Below are 16,074 nucleotides of genomic sequence, written 5' to 3'. Positions count from 1 at the left end.
TGTAATTTATAATTTTTTATAGTAAAAGTAAGTTGCAGAACCGCCATGATGAAGAACAAAAAGGCTGCAACAAACGAGACAAATGACCAAGGAGTACGGAAGTATTTATAAATTAGCTCCGCCCACCAGCTCTTCCATATGCTGTTACTGTGTGCATTGACCTCCTTGACGACTTGCGAAAGGTAGCATCTGTCGGTGTCGACCACCACCTCCTTGCAAAGACTGTTGAAGAGACGAGCGACTTGTTTGTTGCTGCCGACCCCGCTGATGATGATGTCGTTTCGCTGGAGTATTTCAACATCTGCGGCAGTGTGAATGATGCAAGACATGAAGAAAACATAGGCGGTGAAAGGGGCGCCGACAACGGTGATGTTCCTAATATCGCACTATTCCAACGCGATGAGATTCCTGAAGAGAATGTTGGTGTCATCGTCGACCTCAAACTGGGGGATCTTTAGCACCCCTTTTAGAAACCCTTTATCGAAAGTGATGCCCAACAACTGAGCATCTGTCGGGCTCTTATTCCTCCTGAATTTGATTCTTGTCTCCTCCAGTCGAGTCGCACTCGGAATCCATCCCAGCCTCGTAATCGACTGATGACGATCAGTTCTCTCTGTTGCATGAGAAACAGCACTAATACAACTATTTATGTTTGATGGCACCACCCCTAAATAAAAAAGATGGAGAATATGGTGGATATCAGAACCATTAGGTACTTGTGATATCTTACTATCCAAAAAGCCACTGAAGAATTCACCCAGCCAGCTCTTTAGCTTGCCGCGCACGCCCGGATGACCAGTAAATGCGCAGTCGAACAAAGTCTCGATCAAAAAGAAGGGCAGTTGATTCTCCAACAACAACATGTCTCGTGCCACTATTATCTGTGATCGTTGATCACTCATAAAGGCCAGGTTTTTTATTCCTTCCGGACTCTTCTTCCACAGCCACAACATCTCGATGACAAACACACAGTCCAACAGCATCATCGTGACAAACTGATTTTCACACATGCCGATCATCGATTGCGTTGGGTAAGCATTGCGAGCTCTAGTTTCGTTGTCCTTGATTACCTTGAGATAATACTTGAGATCCTTGGACCGGTCTTGCTCTAGCAACTTACTGAGCAACGACCACTTGTGCTGTTGATTCATGGCTCGAAGATGGGGCTTGTGATAATGGTACGGCCCGAGTGACACAATCTTTGGCTCGTAGGCCGTAGGCTGAGCATCTCGTAAAATTTTTGAAACTTCAAACATTGTTGGCTCTTGTCCACTTACTCTTACATTTTCATGTTTTTTAATGACCGATAGTCTATACTTTAATTTTTCTACCCATTCCTCATCTAAGTTGGTTGCACCACTCATCTTTAATTATTTTTAATTACCTATAACAAAAAAAAGTTCATCAAAAAAAGTATATGTCTATATAATAATTAGCAAAGCTTATTTGTTGTCATATTTCTAGAATATAATTGAATTAAAATAGATGAATTTGTTAAATTTATAATAATTAGATATTTTATTAGTCAAAATAAATTTGACTTTTTTTTATTTTAATGTAACATACAATTAGTCAAACCAATGGCAAATTAAAATTGTATAATGATTTAGTCAATTCGAATCCAGTAAAAAAAATCATATTAAATTAAATTTTATTCTGATCTAATCTTTTTAATTTTAATTGAATGATGAATGCTGTCTTATAGTCAAATAAATTTCATATACAAAATTATATATTTTTCCTGTTTACAATAATTAGTAGTTTTTTTAAAAAAAAAAATATTTAGCAAGTATTAAAATAAATTAGGTATTTTAAAATTAATATAAAACATGACTAGCACTATTATTTCATTTATAACATATAATTAAAAAAAGTAAAAATATATATTTAAAAATAGATGATGTTATAGTAGGAGATAAAGTCCAATTATTTATTGTTATTATAATTCTTAAGAAAAATAATAACTTTAACAGTTAACTATGTCGTCAATATAATAATTAATTTAACATTATTTTAATTTAAATATATTTTAATTAAAATTTTAAAATTTGATTCGTATTTAAATATAAATTGATAACCTAATAAAATTTAATTTTCGAAGTTTAATTTCCATTTAAATACAAATTGGTATCCAAATAAAACTGGCTAAAATATAAGAAATATGAATAGTGTTTCATCTAAAATCATAATTTCTAAAACCCGATTTATTTTTTAAAAAAATGGAGAAAATAATAGCTCTTTTGCTTTATAATCATTAAATAAATAGTAATATATATATATATATATATATATATATATATATATATATATATATATATATATATATATATATATATATATATATATTGATTTTTCAATATTTTCAATTTTTGCATATCAATAATGAATTTTTAATAGATATACAGTTTAATAATCAAATAAAAAGCTATATGGAGTGAACTTCATTTTAATTCGACTATCCTGATTAATTCAGAATTTTAATGGATCATATGCAAATGAAATTAACTACATTAATTTAATCAAAAGTATCAGAATATAAATACCTGGTGAAACTGCATATTCCCATCTTGTACAGGATCAAATAATCAGCAAAATTTATAGAAGCAACAGATTAATGATGAATCATCAAAAAAAAAAATTAAGGTAGAAAAGGGAGAAGAACTTATAAGCCTTCTTCAGAATGCACATTTGCTCTCATAAATGAACGCAATATATATATAGGCATGCATTGCTTCCATCAGATTAATTTATTGCCAATAATATTTATCATGCTTAACCAAGTAAATGATAAAAACAATTATTTTGAAACTAAAAAAAAGGAAGTAAAATAATACTTGAAGGCGACTCAAATAATATTTCTACTGCAAAGATTTGTTCAAATTAATAGTAAGATAATACATACATATATATTTATATATATTATAAATTTAAAGTGTTTAATATAGTCAAAAATTATTCATGGTGGGACATTAATATGTTTCCTCAAATATTTAATATTACTTAAACCATTTATTAAATTGCTCAGCAATTTAAATATTTACATTAGAATAGATATATAGATATTAAACAATAATGAAGTACCTAACATATTCTTAAATATGTAATAACATTTCGATTTAAGTGGTTGCATTCCCATGAAAAAGTTGACTTTGGTTTATAAAAAAGATCGCTATAGCTTTTTATAAACACACTTGCACCAAATAAAAAGTTGACTTTGATTCATTCAAATAACTTCATTTCCTTTTATATTTATGCTTGGGCAAGATTAAATCCCGTTGACTATTATTTATGGACTAGGAATGTTAAATTAAACCAGATGGCCATTTAAATTATACTGAAATTATTGGTTTAGTTCAGTTTAATTGAGTTTATGAATTGAATTAATATAATATTTTTTTCTGTGAAAATACTATGGAATTATTTAACTGTATAAAAAATTGCTTTATATCTTATCACACGTTACCTCTCTTCCTCTTCAAGTAAAAATTTGTTGGAAGTCCTGGAGCTATAATGCAATGATAAGTAATGGAATGTACTTCTTACATAAGGAGAGTTTAAATTTTACTCAGATATATTATACAAAGTTCAAATTACTTATAATATTGGACTGTCAACTAAAACTCATCTATGCTTTTAAATTTATCCTTATAGTTGATAAAAAAAATTTATTGGATCAGACTAGTTACTTTTAAGATTAGTTGGATTGTAAGAGTTGGATATCTAAATTATATAAAAAAATAGAAAGCTTATAGTAAAATTAAAACTAAATTTAGATAGTAAAGTTAAAAATAAAAGGTATAATTTGGATAAAATGAATTAATAACATACAAACTTTCATGTTGGTATTGAATTTGAGAAATATGATGGCCAGAAATTGTAAATTTAAAACTTATATATATACATAAAAAAATCAGGAAAATAGTAAAGAATTATTAGCGACGAAATTAAATTTTGTAGCTAAATAACATTATTTGCAACTAAATGTAGTATCGACGCAAAATTTCTTTGTAAAAAAAACATGCGTTGGCGACGAATCTAGCGGCGAATTAATTCGCCGTTAAAATGTTTGCGACGAAAGGTATATATTTCTCTAATCATTTGTTTAGAGACGAAAAACTATAATACGTTGCAAATAATTAATGACGAAATATCCAGATTTTGTCGCAAAACTAGATTAGCGACAAAAAGTATATACTTCGTCACTAATAACCTTTATTAACCCTAACCCGGCCCCCCGACCCCACGCTGCACCTTTCTTCTCCCAACGCACTCACGTTTGCGACTCTTCCCTTCTGGCGACTCTTCCCTCATCCAGGCCCCCTCCCTCCTACGGCGAGACCCCCCTGACACCGCATCGAACGCCCCAACTCTTCACTCCTTCTGGCGAGGCGACTCTTCCCTCCTCCCTGCTCCGGCGATTGTCGCCCTATTTGTTATTGCTGTGGATTTGTGTTCTTCCTCTTGAACCAGCTTCACATCAGTTCTTTCCATGAAATAGGTTCGTCATATAGTATTTATTATACAAGTACCTTTTGGCGTCAAAGCTTGCTCTTTTTCATTCAAACCACATACACTGTTCTACTTCTTGTTCCTTTAGTTTTTGATTTGCTTCGAAAGTACGTAGTAGACAAAAGAAGATAATGTTAATTTCGCAGGAGAAGTGAGCATGAATTGAAACTCGAAATCATCTAAACCTCACCTAGTTTTTATGGGAAGATGACCGAGAGTAGTCAATGTCAAGTACAGAAAAAGAGAAGGAAGAGGGCATATAGTGATTTTACGTTTTGTTGTTTGGGGAAGGCAAACTCCCATGAAAGAAATTTGGTTTCAGAATCTATCCAAAAGATTCTCATATTGGCTTTCATATCTCTCCCAAGTATACTTGTGCACAAAAGGCATATGCACTGTCTCCAGGAACAAGAAGAACCTTGGAATCTTTTTATTAATTCGTGCAGTAAGGTAGTCACTACAAATAACACTTAATACCGACTAAATTTTTCATCGTTATTCCGTAGATAATTGGGATTATCGACGGAATAACAATGAAATTTATGACATCAGAAGTAATTGCGTCGAAAATATAATTTACCGATAGAGATGATATTCAGGCGGTATTTTTCGACGGAATATAAATTTCTATCAGTAAATTTTAACGACAAAACAAATATTCCATTGGTACCTAGGAGACGGAGGATAATGGAATTTACTCAAGGAATTTATGATTCTGTCGCCAATTACCAACGGAATCGTTCTTTCAGTCAATATTGCATCAAAAATTTCGGTACAAATTCAATATTTTTCTGACAGAATGGTTATTTCTGTCGGAAATCACCGACGGAATCATAATTCAGTCGGTAATTTTTAATAAAAATTTTGAAAGACCCCCTTTTATTTAGAACATATCATGCATACAATTTTCATATCAATAAAACTATCACAAACGATAGCAACACAAACACAATCCACACATAAATCACATATTAAATTAAAATGAAGAAATTTTAGTTTTATAGTTTTTTTGTTTGTTATATTATATAAATATGTATCCTTCGTGATTGACTATCCTGAACAATCTGTTGGAGATGTAAATGAGTCAATCCATACAATATGCTCACAAATGACAAACAATCAAACTATAGAAAATTCAATACAAAATACAATAATTGTCCAAATACCCAAAATAAAGTATAAAACACAAGTATAATTATCCAAATACAAAATATTCACAAGCATAACTATCCAAATACAAAATACAACAATGATAACTATCCAAAGTGAATGACAAGTAAAAGGCAAATACAAAATATCCAAAATACTTACCATGATACATCTCCTACACATATATTTAAATATAATCCCGTGAAAGTCAAATACAAGAGATTATGATCCGAATGAATCAATGCAAATGTAGTATATAACTCAAAAATTGTAATATATAACTAATTCTACACGTAAAAAAGTACCTTGATTATATTTTTGGCTATACAATGATGGTGATGATGGCGAATGTATCAATACGGGCTCTTGAAAAAATGTAATACAATTTAAGATAAATATCTAATAATATACAAATAGAACAAGTATATTTTACTTAATTAATGTATGAAAAATTAAAAAAAATCAATTTATAGATCTCAAAACAATCTAATCATCTGCCAGGTCTGTGGGTTTCGAGTCTCCTGTGACTCAATATCATGTTGTGACTGGCGCTGCTGTGACTGGTCTCATCTAGCAATGGTTGCTCGCATTTGGGCCAATGTCTGCTCCTGAGCATCCCACCTCTCCTCCCATCTATGATCCATCGTAGTTGTAAAATACTGAACAATTGATGATTAAATAATAAGGTTATTTGAGGAAATAATTTTATTGGATTTTTTAGAAATTTTTAGAAATTTTCTGAGAATTTTTCGGAAACTTATGGCGTATTTTGAGGGAATGAAATTATAGGCTTTGTAAAAGGTCTATTTGGAATACCCAAATATGGGAGTTGATTGAGGAATAAACTTAGGCCTTGATTTTGCTTAAAGCTAAGTTTCGGTTATAAAAATCTAACCTAACCCTCCGCTCCTCTCCGCCTCAATCACGTCGAATTCATCTCCTCCCCTCACGGCGCCGAACTCATCTTCTTCCCCTATCTTCCTCTCTTGCTCTCGACACCGACCCGCCGATCTCCTTCTTCCCTCTCCCTCTCGCGTGTTCCCGCAACCGGAGCCGCCGACCTCTTCTTCCCTCTCGAGCCACAGTCGCCTGCAATCCTCCTCACGCGAGCACCACAGCGCCGCCGTTCCATCCCTAGCGCCAGCAGCCCAAGATCCCCGCCGAGCCACGACCACCGGCTTCTTTACCTCACGCGGGCACCAATCAACCTCCCTCTCGCGAGACCTCACAGACCATAGCCGCCGATCCTCTTCTCTCCGCGCTGTGCCCCCAACGAATCCGGCAAGTACTCTCTAATATGTAGGTATAAGGTCAGTGGGGTAAGGATTTGGAACCTAGGGTTTTCTCTTGCCCGATTGATTGAATGTGTCATGATTCAAGTTTATTTTTCCTTCCTTGATCTTGCTTCGTTCTGTGTTTCTTCTTGAGATTTTATAATGGATTTTGGTGTTTACGATTGGAAGTGGTTTAGTTTGGCTTCTCCTTAACGATTTGAGTAGGGATCGGGTTCAGATTCTATACGATGTTGCTTTATTTCTTGAATAGCTGCAGAATTTGGGAAACTGATGCAGTGAACTCAATTGCAATTCCATGGTTTTGAATTGAAAAGGCTCTTGTTTCTCCTACCATTCCTAAATTCTGGACAGATAAGTGAAGCTTGGTTTTGTTTGATTTCCTTTTCAGCTCACAAAGGTTTCAGATAGGTTATGAGTCTTCTATGTGATTTGATTCTTTGTGATGATGTAATACTGTTGTGATCTTGGTTTCTTGAGTTGTTTAGTCCGAAATTTTAGTGTGAGAGTTGTGTGGAGTACATCTGATTGTTGGTAACTTATTCTTGAGGTGTGGTAGCTAGTGAAATTTGAATTATGAATTTAGAATCTCATTGTTGATTTGTATGCTTAATTGATGATGGATTTGGATGAATCAAGGTTCATAGTTGGATTAGGGTTTTCCGCTAATTAGGTTGGGTTTCAGTTTAGCAAGTGTTATTTATGAAATTAGCTAAATTGTACATCATGTGATTTGCAGGACGTTGATTTGGGACGAGCGTCTCGACGTGAGATTACTTGACACAATCTACGTATAAAGGCGGGTACTTCTTACTTTGTCTCTTTAGTTCCTTGAACTTGGTGCATGAGCTATTTTTGGATACGGACCGTTTTACCTTGACTCCACTCTTATTTTCTTGCGCTTGATACTTCCACTCAAACCTTTGAGTTATTCGTTTCTATATCCATACAGTCTCTTGTTGTCATCTATGATATTTAGCAGATACTGGATACCATGTTTGCATGTTCTGATTGTTGTTTAGTTCTATTCTGTGTTGAGCATGCTGGCTTCATGTAGCATACCTGATTCTTATATATATATATATGATGACTGTTGCATTTGGTGCATCATATCATGACAGACATGTCAACGACCAATTCTCCCTTGCGGTCGAGAGAGTCGTTGACCAAGGTCGCATCCTCGGTCACTCGACAGAGTGGTAGCTGGAGTTGATGCCGCTTGTCCTGTCGTGCCGCACTCGACCACTTGCAGTTGGTGGTAGATGGAGTTGCGAGCAGCAAGGACCCCCTTCGCTATGTAGCTAGTTAGCTACTCAGCACCTGTCCATCCAGGCATTCAAGAGTAGTGGCGGCCTTTGGGTGGTACAGTTGTCATTGATCCGGCCTCTCGACCATACAGGGGTCGTGGTGCAGAGAGGTGGCTGGGGTGACCATCCGTGCATATGCTGTTATTATACTTGCTTTGGCTGCTGCAGTTTACATATGCTGTTATTGCTTACTTCTGTTGTTGTGGTATATTTATGCTGCTGTTGCTTCTTGTTGTTGTTCACTTATGCTGATATGCTGTCGTATGTTGAGATATGCTCTCGTTGTAAGTGGTTAGACCTTGGATTATTTATTGGAAATGTTTACATACCTTACGCATTTCCTCTGTAGTTATGAGCAGTACTGTAGCAGATTAGTTCTACTCCTGACCTTCTATTACCTAGCGTAGGATATGGTTTTAGGTATGAGCATTGATTATGGTTTTATTTTGTATATGCTACTTCCCTTATGAGACTGTATACCTTTTTGCATTTTCTATTTGTTTATTTTATGTTCATGCACTATCTTTTCTTACCCGCTGAGTTCCAATACTCACCACCCCGTAAAATGGTTTTCTTTCGCCAAGTAGCAGTAGATGATTCATGGATGCTTGGAGAGATGCCAGCTGCCAGTCCTGGGACCTGCGTTATATCGATTTTATTTTTGCTTTATTTGTATTTTTAGCATACAACAATTTTGGTATTGTATGCATTGGTTTGTGTTTGGAGTTTGATTCATAGTGTTTTGCTTTCGTATTCTTGTGGTTGTGTAAGCCTAATTAGCTATTAAATTTTAGTTGTGGATTGTGGGTTTTCTCTTCGGTTTTCCGCTGCGTTTTTTATACAAACCGTGTGGGCTAAATATTATCCGCGTGGTTGCTTTATTCATTTATGTAAAACTGGGTAGGCTGCGTATATTAACTGCGTGGTTATGTTATTTTTATTTTATGTATGTTTATATATCCCAGCCGTATGTGGCTGATGTATATTTTGTATGTAGTAATACTTCAGATTGTCACCCGTAAGGGGAGAAGCTGCCGGATTTTTGTCTAGCAGAGACTCCTCTGGGGCGTGACAGTAGTCATGTGAGTCTTCAATTCTTGATTTTCTTTTCTTAATGACTCCACCTCAGAAGAAGAAGAAGAAGAAGAATAAGAGGAGGAGGAGGAGGAACTAGCACAACCCCTAGGAGTCCTCAAGCGATCAAATACCACCTTAGCCTGGGAGCCAAGGTCGTAGAGGGAGGAGTTCTTTGTCCTTCCATCCACACTATCATAATAAATATCATTTATTTGCTAGGTGGATAGATCCTGTGACTCCCCTCCCTCTACTGGTGGCTGAGATGTCTGAGCCACCGTAATTTCCTCCTGTATAGAAAAAAAATATACAATTATATCTTGTACACAATTACTAAAGCTAATTAATCATTATTAATGATTAAATATAATAAAGTCAATAATTCAAACCCCAATGTTCTTGGATCGAACATTAACATATGTGTCATCCTTTCTCTGGTGAGTCTTGAGAAAGATCTCCAAGCAAGTGAATTGTATTTCTAAATAATGCTCCTGCATACATAAATAAGTTGGGCCAAAATTATACAAGTTTGTTAATAAATAAAAATTTGATTTATATAACTTTAAATTAAACTCACCAGATCCATAGCATGCTCAACAATGGATCCAGATCCTGATGTATGTCAAGCGGATCCGGTACTCAAGTCACCTGGCTCTGTATTCCTATTTTCTCAAGCTTTTAGAGCATTTACCTACCATCTCTCTGCAGACCAAGTGGCCATCCATGCACCCCCCAGATCTCGTTGGATACATAAGCTGGTCTTGTGTCATTCTTTCTCATATAATATTAGAGGTCTTTGTATAATTTGGCACAATAAATATTCCAAGTCACTGTAAATTCTGCCTCATGTCCATCCTCCCAAGCAAATTTTTCTGCAATTAAAAATAAAAAAAATTAGTATATTAAAGGATAAATATATTGTCCATATTGTACAAATTCAATTTACTTACCACAAATTTATTATAATAAAAATTCTTCGTCTCTTGGTCTACATGTCTCTATCTAGAACCAGAAATGTAGACTATTTCTTTAAATTTCCTGGTAATATATGTCGCTACTTGATCACCATCAAGAGTATACCTACATACAAAAAATATTAAGACATAAGATATATGTTATAAATAAAGAACTTGAATTACTAATAATAAAAAAAAATACTTACGGCTCTCCAACAACCCTAAGCATTGTATATCCATGGAGTGATGCTGGATGGTCTACCATGATATATAATATCTACAAAGAAACATTACAGCACATCATAATAAAGTTTACTAATATGATAATTAAGTAACAAAAAATGATTAAAACATAACTTACTTGATGAACAATAATACTAAAATTTAATCAATGTTAGACTCTGGCAAATCTACAGGCAATTAGTTACTAGCTTCCACAACAATATCATTATCTTATGTTGACTTTGCTTATTAGAAAGTGATAACATCGTTAAAATAATATTTCAATAAGAAAAACAATCTAAGGGAACTTCATGGCACTCACTACATTTCAAATAAATATTATTTGATCACGATTAACCATATAGAAGCTAGCAGATGGTTGCAACAACATGTAGCAATGGATTGATAACTTCTACAATAGTATCAGTATCTTATGTTGATTTTATTCATTTGAGAGTGATAGTTTGGTTAAAATAATATTTCAATGAACAAAATAAATTAAGAGGACTCTATGACATCTACTATGTTTTAAATGAACATTATTTACCATGATCGATTGTATAAAAGCTAGCAAGTAACTGCTATAACGTATAACAACTAGTTGCTAGCTTCTATATATTGTAGAAACTACCTGCTACATGTTACAATTGCTAGCTTAAAATCTAATTTAAATGGGTGTCCATCTGACTTTAATAGGAAAAGGGATGTCATCTAATGATTTGTCAAATGATGGACGGTGATCTCATCCGATAGCTGAGAAGGGTGTGTTGTTGCAATATTCTTGGGTCAAGGTTGACCAAGTTGACTAAGTTTGAGTTAGCTCAAGCTTGAGTCTTGATGTTTGGGTTTCGATGTTTGACAATATATGGAGATTGCATGTGCAATCGTCCATTTGAGGAGATTGTTGGTGCAATTCTCCTCTGGTTAAGGTTTGACCAGTTTAATGTGAAGAAGAGTCAAGTAAGTCAATGTTGACTAGATACTTGACTGGGAAAGTCCTAACTGAAGGTTAGGCAAAGACAAGTCCTGGTGACTGAAGTCAGGTAGATGGAAAGTCCCGGTGAGTGAAGTCGGGCAGTGGAAAAATCGTAGCGAGTGAAGTTAGGTGAAAGTCTTGGTGAGTGAAATCAGGTGAATGTCCTTGCGAGTGAAGCTAGGCATGTGGAGGTCCAAGTGGGTCAAGGTTGACCAGACACTTGGCATGAGACGAGAAGTCCAAGTGGGTTATAGAGGACTGGACACTTGGCACGAGGAAGAAAGTCCAAGTGGCTCAAAGGATTGACCGGACACTTGGCAAAGAAATCCTAGCAGGTCATGATGGACCAGATGTCAGGCAAGGAGGAGTCCCAACAGGTTAGGTTGACTGATGTTGGGTAAAGGAACTCTAGACTTTGGTTGGGAAGTTAGGGTTTGGTAATCAACTACGATAGTCGATTACCATAACTTAAGCGACTAAGGTAATCACTTAAGTTTGGAATCACGAGAAAGGTTGTCTAATCGATTAGTGTAATCAATTAAGACATGGTAAGTGATTAGGGTAATCGCTTACCGTGCTTTTTGCTTCGAACAAAATGGTTTTGTTCGAAGCTTAAGTGATCAGGATGATCGCTTAAGCCTATCTTCGCAAAAGGCAAACAAGATTCGGTAAGCGATTAAGCAGGAAGGCTTAATCGCTTACAGCTTGTTCTCGCACGAACATACAGCTTTATAATCGATTAGGAAGGCTTAATCAATTAGGCTAGTCGATTAAGCTTGAAAATATAGTCATTGTGAACCCGATAAAAAGGGTCCGCATGCACTATTCCAGAGATCGCTCCGCTCATCTTCTCCATCAGTTCTTATAAGCTCAGGGCTGAGGTGCTGCTGCATTTCCGAAGCTTACAAGAGGCAATCACAAGCAATAAGGTCAAGCAAGAAGAGGTTTTTGTTATACTTGTGTACATTTACTTCTTGTTTTGAGTTGTATGTTTGTGTGAGAGTTGTAAGAGGCTTCTCCGCCTTCGATAGTTATCGAGAAAGAGTGTTTTCATAGTGGATAAGTGAGTGAGGATGAATCCTTGGATTAGTCACCTCTTCTTGAGGTGGATACTAAGTAAATCCTTATGTTAGCATTATAAGTGTTGCTTCGACTTCTATCCGCTGCAAATCATTATCACGAAGCAACCAAACGAAGCGTGATGAGCTATTCACCCCTCCTTCCTTCTAGCTACAAATCTACCCTAACAGGGTAGACCGCCAGGTAACATGGCTAAAATGTTGACGGAGTTTTCATGACCCGGAGGGGAGAGGGTGATGAGGTGTCTTTTATGTTAACTAAATCACTGGACTCCCAAAAAGAGCAAAATTGGAGGTCTCTGAAAGTCTTCAGTCAATGGTACTAGCAAGGTTGTTAGAAACCAGACCGAGGGCTACTCTGGTATGAATCTTCGATGCTTAAGTCAGCCTCCGGTAATAGAAATGAAGAAAATAAATAGTACTATAATGAAATGATTGAATGTAAAGCATATCAAGCCCGTAAGAGCGAACCGAAAGCAGCATGGAGCCAAAGGCAATGGCGCGGAGCCAGAGGATGGCTCAGAGCTGGGGGTGATGGTGCGAAGCTAAAGATTGACACGGGGCTGGAACGCGACAGCAACACGCAAGCCAAAATATGATAGGGCATGTAGGCCGAAATACAGCACTGCCACGAAGATCGGAACATGGCACACAGGCCAAAATATAACAACAGCTCCTAGGCCAAACGACTCGAAGGCCGAACGCAGTAAACCACAAGGAGTTGAATGGACTAAGCAACAAGGGGCGTAGAGTCAGCCAATGGGAGGCTACCGGTACAAGAAAGGAGATGGAGGTTGCCGACTCGTTGGATCACAAGACGGGAGGTGTCGAGGCTGCGTGGTCGGGCAGATGGCGAAGGAGGTGAGAGGGAGGGCGACGCTTGGCCGCTTGAGGTAGTGGTGGCTGCTAGATGTGATAGCGGCCTCTGGATGCGACAGCAACTGAGGGCGAAGGAGATGAGAGGGGCCGTTGACCTCCTCGTTACAAAAGGGAGCAGAGGAGTGAGGGGGGAGTGGCGGTTGGATCGTGCTTCTAGTGGAGAAACGAACTGGAAAGTAGGTCTGACGATCGACAAAGGAGGCAGCAAGAGAGGCCAGGGTGTGGTGTGATGCCGCCAACAAAGATGGAACGCGTGAGGGAGAAAGGGAGGGGTTGCCTCGATCCCTGCGTGAGGCAGTGTCGTAGGGAGGCGGCATAGCAGAGCATGCGTGATGCCGAGAGGGAGAAGAGGAGGGGCAGAGGTGGCGTCGAATGGTGGACTACGTGAGGAAGGCGACACCAAGTCAGTGAGGCGGTGGTGACATGAGTCAGGTGGCGAAGAAACACGAAGAGCCCTCCTATAGAAAAAGGAAGGTGGCTAGTTGCGGCGACGACCAACATTAGGCCTCATGCATGAGCGCGAGGGGATGCTGGTGTTGGTGTAGCGGGGGCAGCAAAAGGGGGTGAATTGCCTACAAAAATAAAATAAGTTTTTCTCGATCTTTCAACGCTAATTAATAGCACAATTATCCTAAATTAAATTAACAACTAAAAAGAAGAGGCAAAAGAATTACTTAATTACAACGTAGGTGGTTGTTAATCCAAGACAAATAAAAGCACTAAAAAGGTTTCCTTTGTTGAAGACGGAGAAGCCTCTTACACTCGTTGAACGCTTAGAAAGTTGTTAGGAAATGAATACAAGAGTTGATATTTATTTCCTAAGTTCAAGAGTCTTTTTATAACCCATGGAAAAAGTTATCAACAACTTGAAGGCACCTCCAATGAGGTCCACGACGCCTTTCATTAGATAGAGTTTTATCCGTCAAGGATAAAACTTTATCCTCAGCTAACGGCTAGCGAAGGTGCCTTCAAAGGCTGGAAGGTGCCTTCCAACCAAGGAAGGCGCCTTCCACAGGGCAACTCAGCTTAAAGCTGATCTCTTCGCGTAGTTCTTCGCATAGGTGATTCTCTGGTTAACCGAAGTTAAGCTCACCCGAACCCAACTCTGAACTTCTCCTTGAGCAGCCTTCTTCCCCGACTTCTCGTCCCTCGGACCGCTGTGTGCATCCGTCTCGTCCGCCGGTGTACTCTTCCGCAGCATCTCGTCCTTCAGATTCACCGAGTCTGTCGACTCCCTTCCCGTGCCATCATTCTCTCTAGCTGCCTCTTCCGCTAGGCTTCTTGTGCTCCTAAACTCCTGCACACTTAGACATAAGGATAAAAAATAACATGACATAACTAAATTTAGTTGACCACATCAAAACTACCCCGGGGTACTAACAGCTGGCATCAGATGTGGCCGACGTCGGAGGTGGCGAAAGTGGTCAAATTTGATCCCATTTGGAAGCTGAGAATGGTGGACTACCAAGTGACGTGGATAGAATGTTGATGGAGTCTCCATAACCCAAAGAGGAGAGAGTGATGAGGTGTTTTCTATATTGACATCTCGTAGAAATTGTAGGACCATTAGATTCGATAGAGGGGGGGTGAATATCGATTCGAAAATATCGAGTATAAGCGCAGCGGAAAAGTAAAGTAGACACAGGGTTTTTTACTTCGTTCGGAGCCTGTGACGACTCCTACTCGAAGGCCCGTACTCCTTGAGTACTTTCGTTGGGCAATTCACTAGCAATTCGGATAATTACAATTTAAGTACAAAAAGATGCTAATGAAAAGAAAAACAAAGCTGTACCGACAGACAAGGAATTTAAAAGAGCGGGAACGTGTCGTCGGAGCTTTGTGAGTGTCGTTGGAGCGCAGAGCAGCAGAGCGAGTAATCTCAGAGTTCTCAGATGTGAAAGATGATCATGAAGCTCCTGCCTAGGGCTTCTTTTATATGTTGCTCCGGGCGCCTGGATTCCTTCCGGGCGCCTGGAATGTGACGTAGCTGCTCAAACCGAGATGCTCCACGTGGTGACGACTTGGCCTGGATATAATTTGCTTTCCGGGCGCCCGGATCCCCTCCGGGCGCCCGGACCACCTTGTTCCAGACAACTCCCTTTTCCTGCAAAACAAAGTTAGTCCGAGGCAATATATATCCTGCAAAATAGATTGTTAGCACATTTATGAATTAGCACAAATAGTATGACTTAGATTCCGTCTTTCCGAGACCGGAATCTAGTCACGATCTCGACTTAGACATCCGAAATGGATCTAAGCCGGATCGACGCCTAATGTTCCCTTCCCGGGAACGCGTCCTCGCAGTCACTCCCCTCTAGTGACTTACCTCACTTACCTGCCAGACGTTCGGTCAGCCCTTCGACCCGTCTGGACTTCTTGCCAGCTATTTGGTCAGCCCGTCGACCTAGCTGGACTTCTTGCCAAGCGTCCGGTCAGCCCGTCGACCCGCTTGGACTTCTTGCTAGCTATCCGGTCAGCCCGTCGACCTAGCTGGACTTCGTGCCAGACATCCGGTCAGCCCGTCGACCTGTCTGGACTTATCCTGCACACTCGATCAAAGTATCAGACAACAACAAAACTAACTTAACCTATTTGTCATTCATCAAAACCTAAGTTAGACCGTTAGTGCTA

General features: G+C 38.1%; 1 protein-coding gene across 1 annotated transcript; it reads right to left on the bottom strand.

Moving 5' to 3' along the window:
* Nucleotides 1-466: 466 nt before the first annotated feature.
* LOC122011347 (UPF0481 protein At3g47200-like) lies at nucleotides 467-1,256 on the bottom strand. Its single transcript, XM_042567731.1, has 2 exons — nucleotides 717-1,256; nucleotides 467-613 (listed from the first exon to the last, which is right to left on the bottom strand). Exons 1-2 carry the CDS (start codon nucleotides 1,254-1,256, stop codon nucleotides 467-469), a joined length of 687 nt encoding a protein of 228 aa, XP_042423665.1.
* Nucleotides 1,257-16,074: the final 14,818 nt, after the last annotated feature.

The sequence above is a fragment of the Zingiber officinale genome, chromosome 8A, assembly GCF_018446385.1.
Source record: "Zingiber officinale cultivar Zhangliang chromosome 8A, Zo_v1.1, whole genome shotgun sequence".
In the NCBI taxonomy this organism is placed as follows: domain Eukaryota; kingdom Viridiplantae; phylum Streptophyta; class Magnoliopsida; order Zingiberales; family Zingiberaceae; genus Zingiber; species Zingiber officinale.
The sequence above is the reverse complement of the archived record's forward strand: the minus strand, read 5'-3'. Positions and strand labels throughout refer to the sequence as shown.

What these genes read in the sequence shown, in the direction of transcription:
- LOC122011347 (XM_042567731.1), bottom strand. Translation starts at nt 1,256, where the DNA reads ATGTTTGAAGTTTCAAAAATTTTACGAGATGCTCAGCCTACGGCCTAC. An exon ending in TGGATAGTAAGATATCACAA is followed by an intron (nt 614 to 716) that starts GTACCTAATGGT and finishes CTCATGCAACAG; the next exon opens with AGAGAACTGATCGTCATCAG.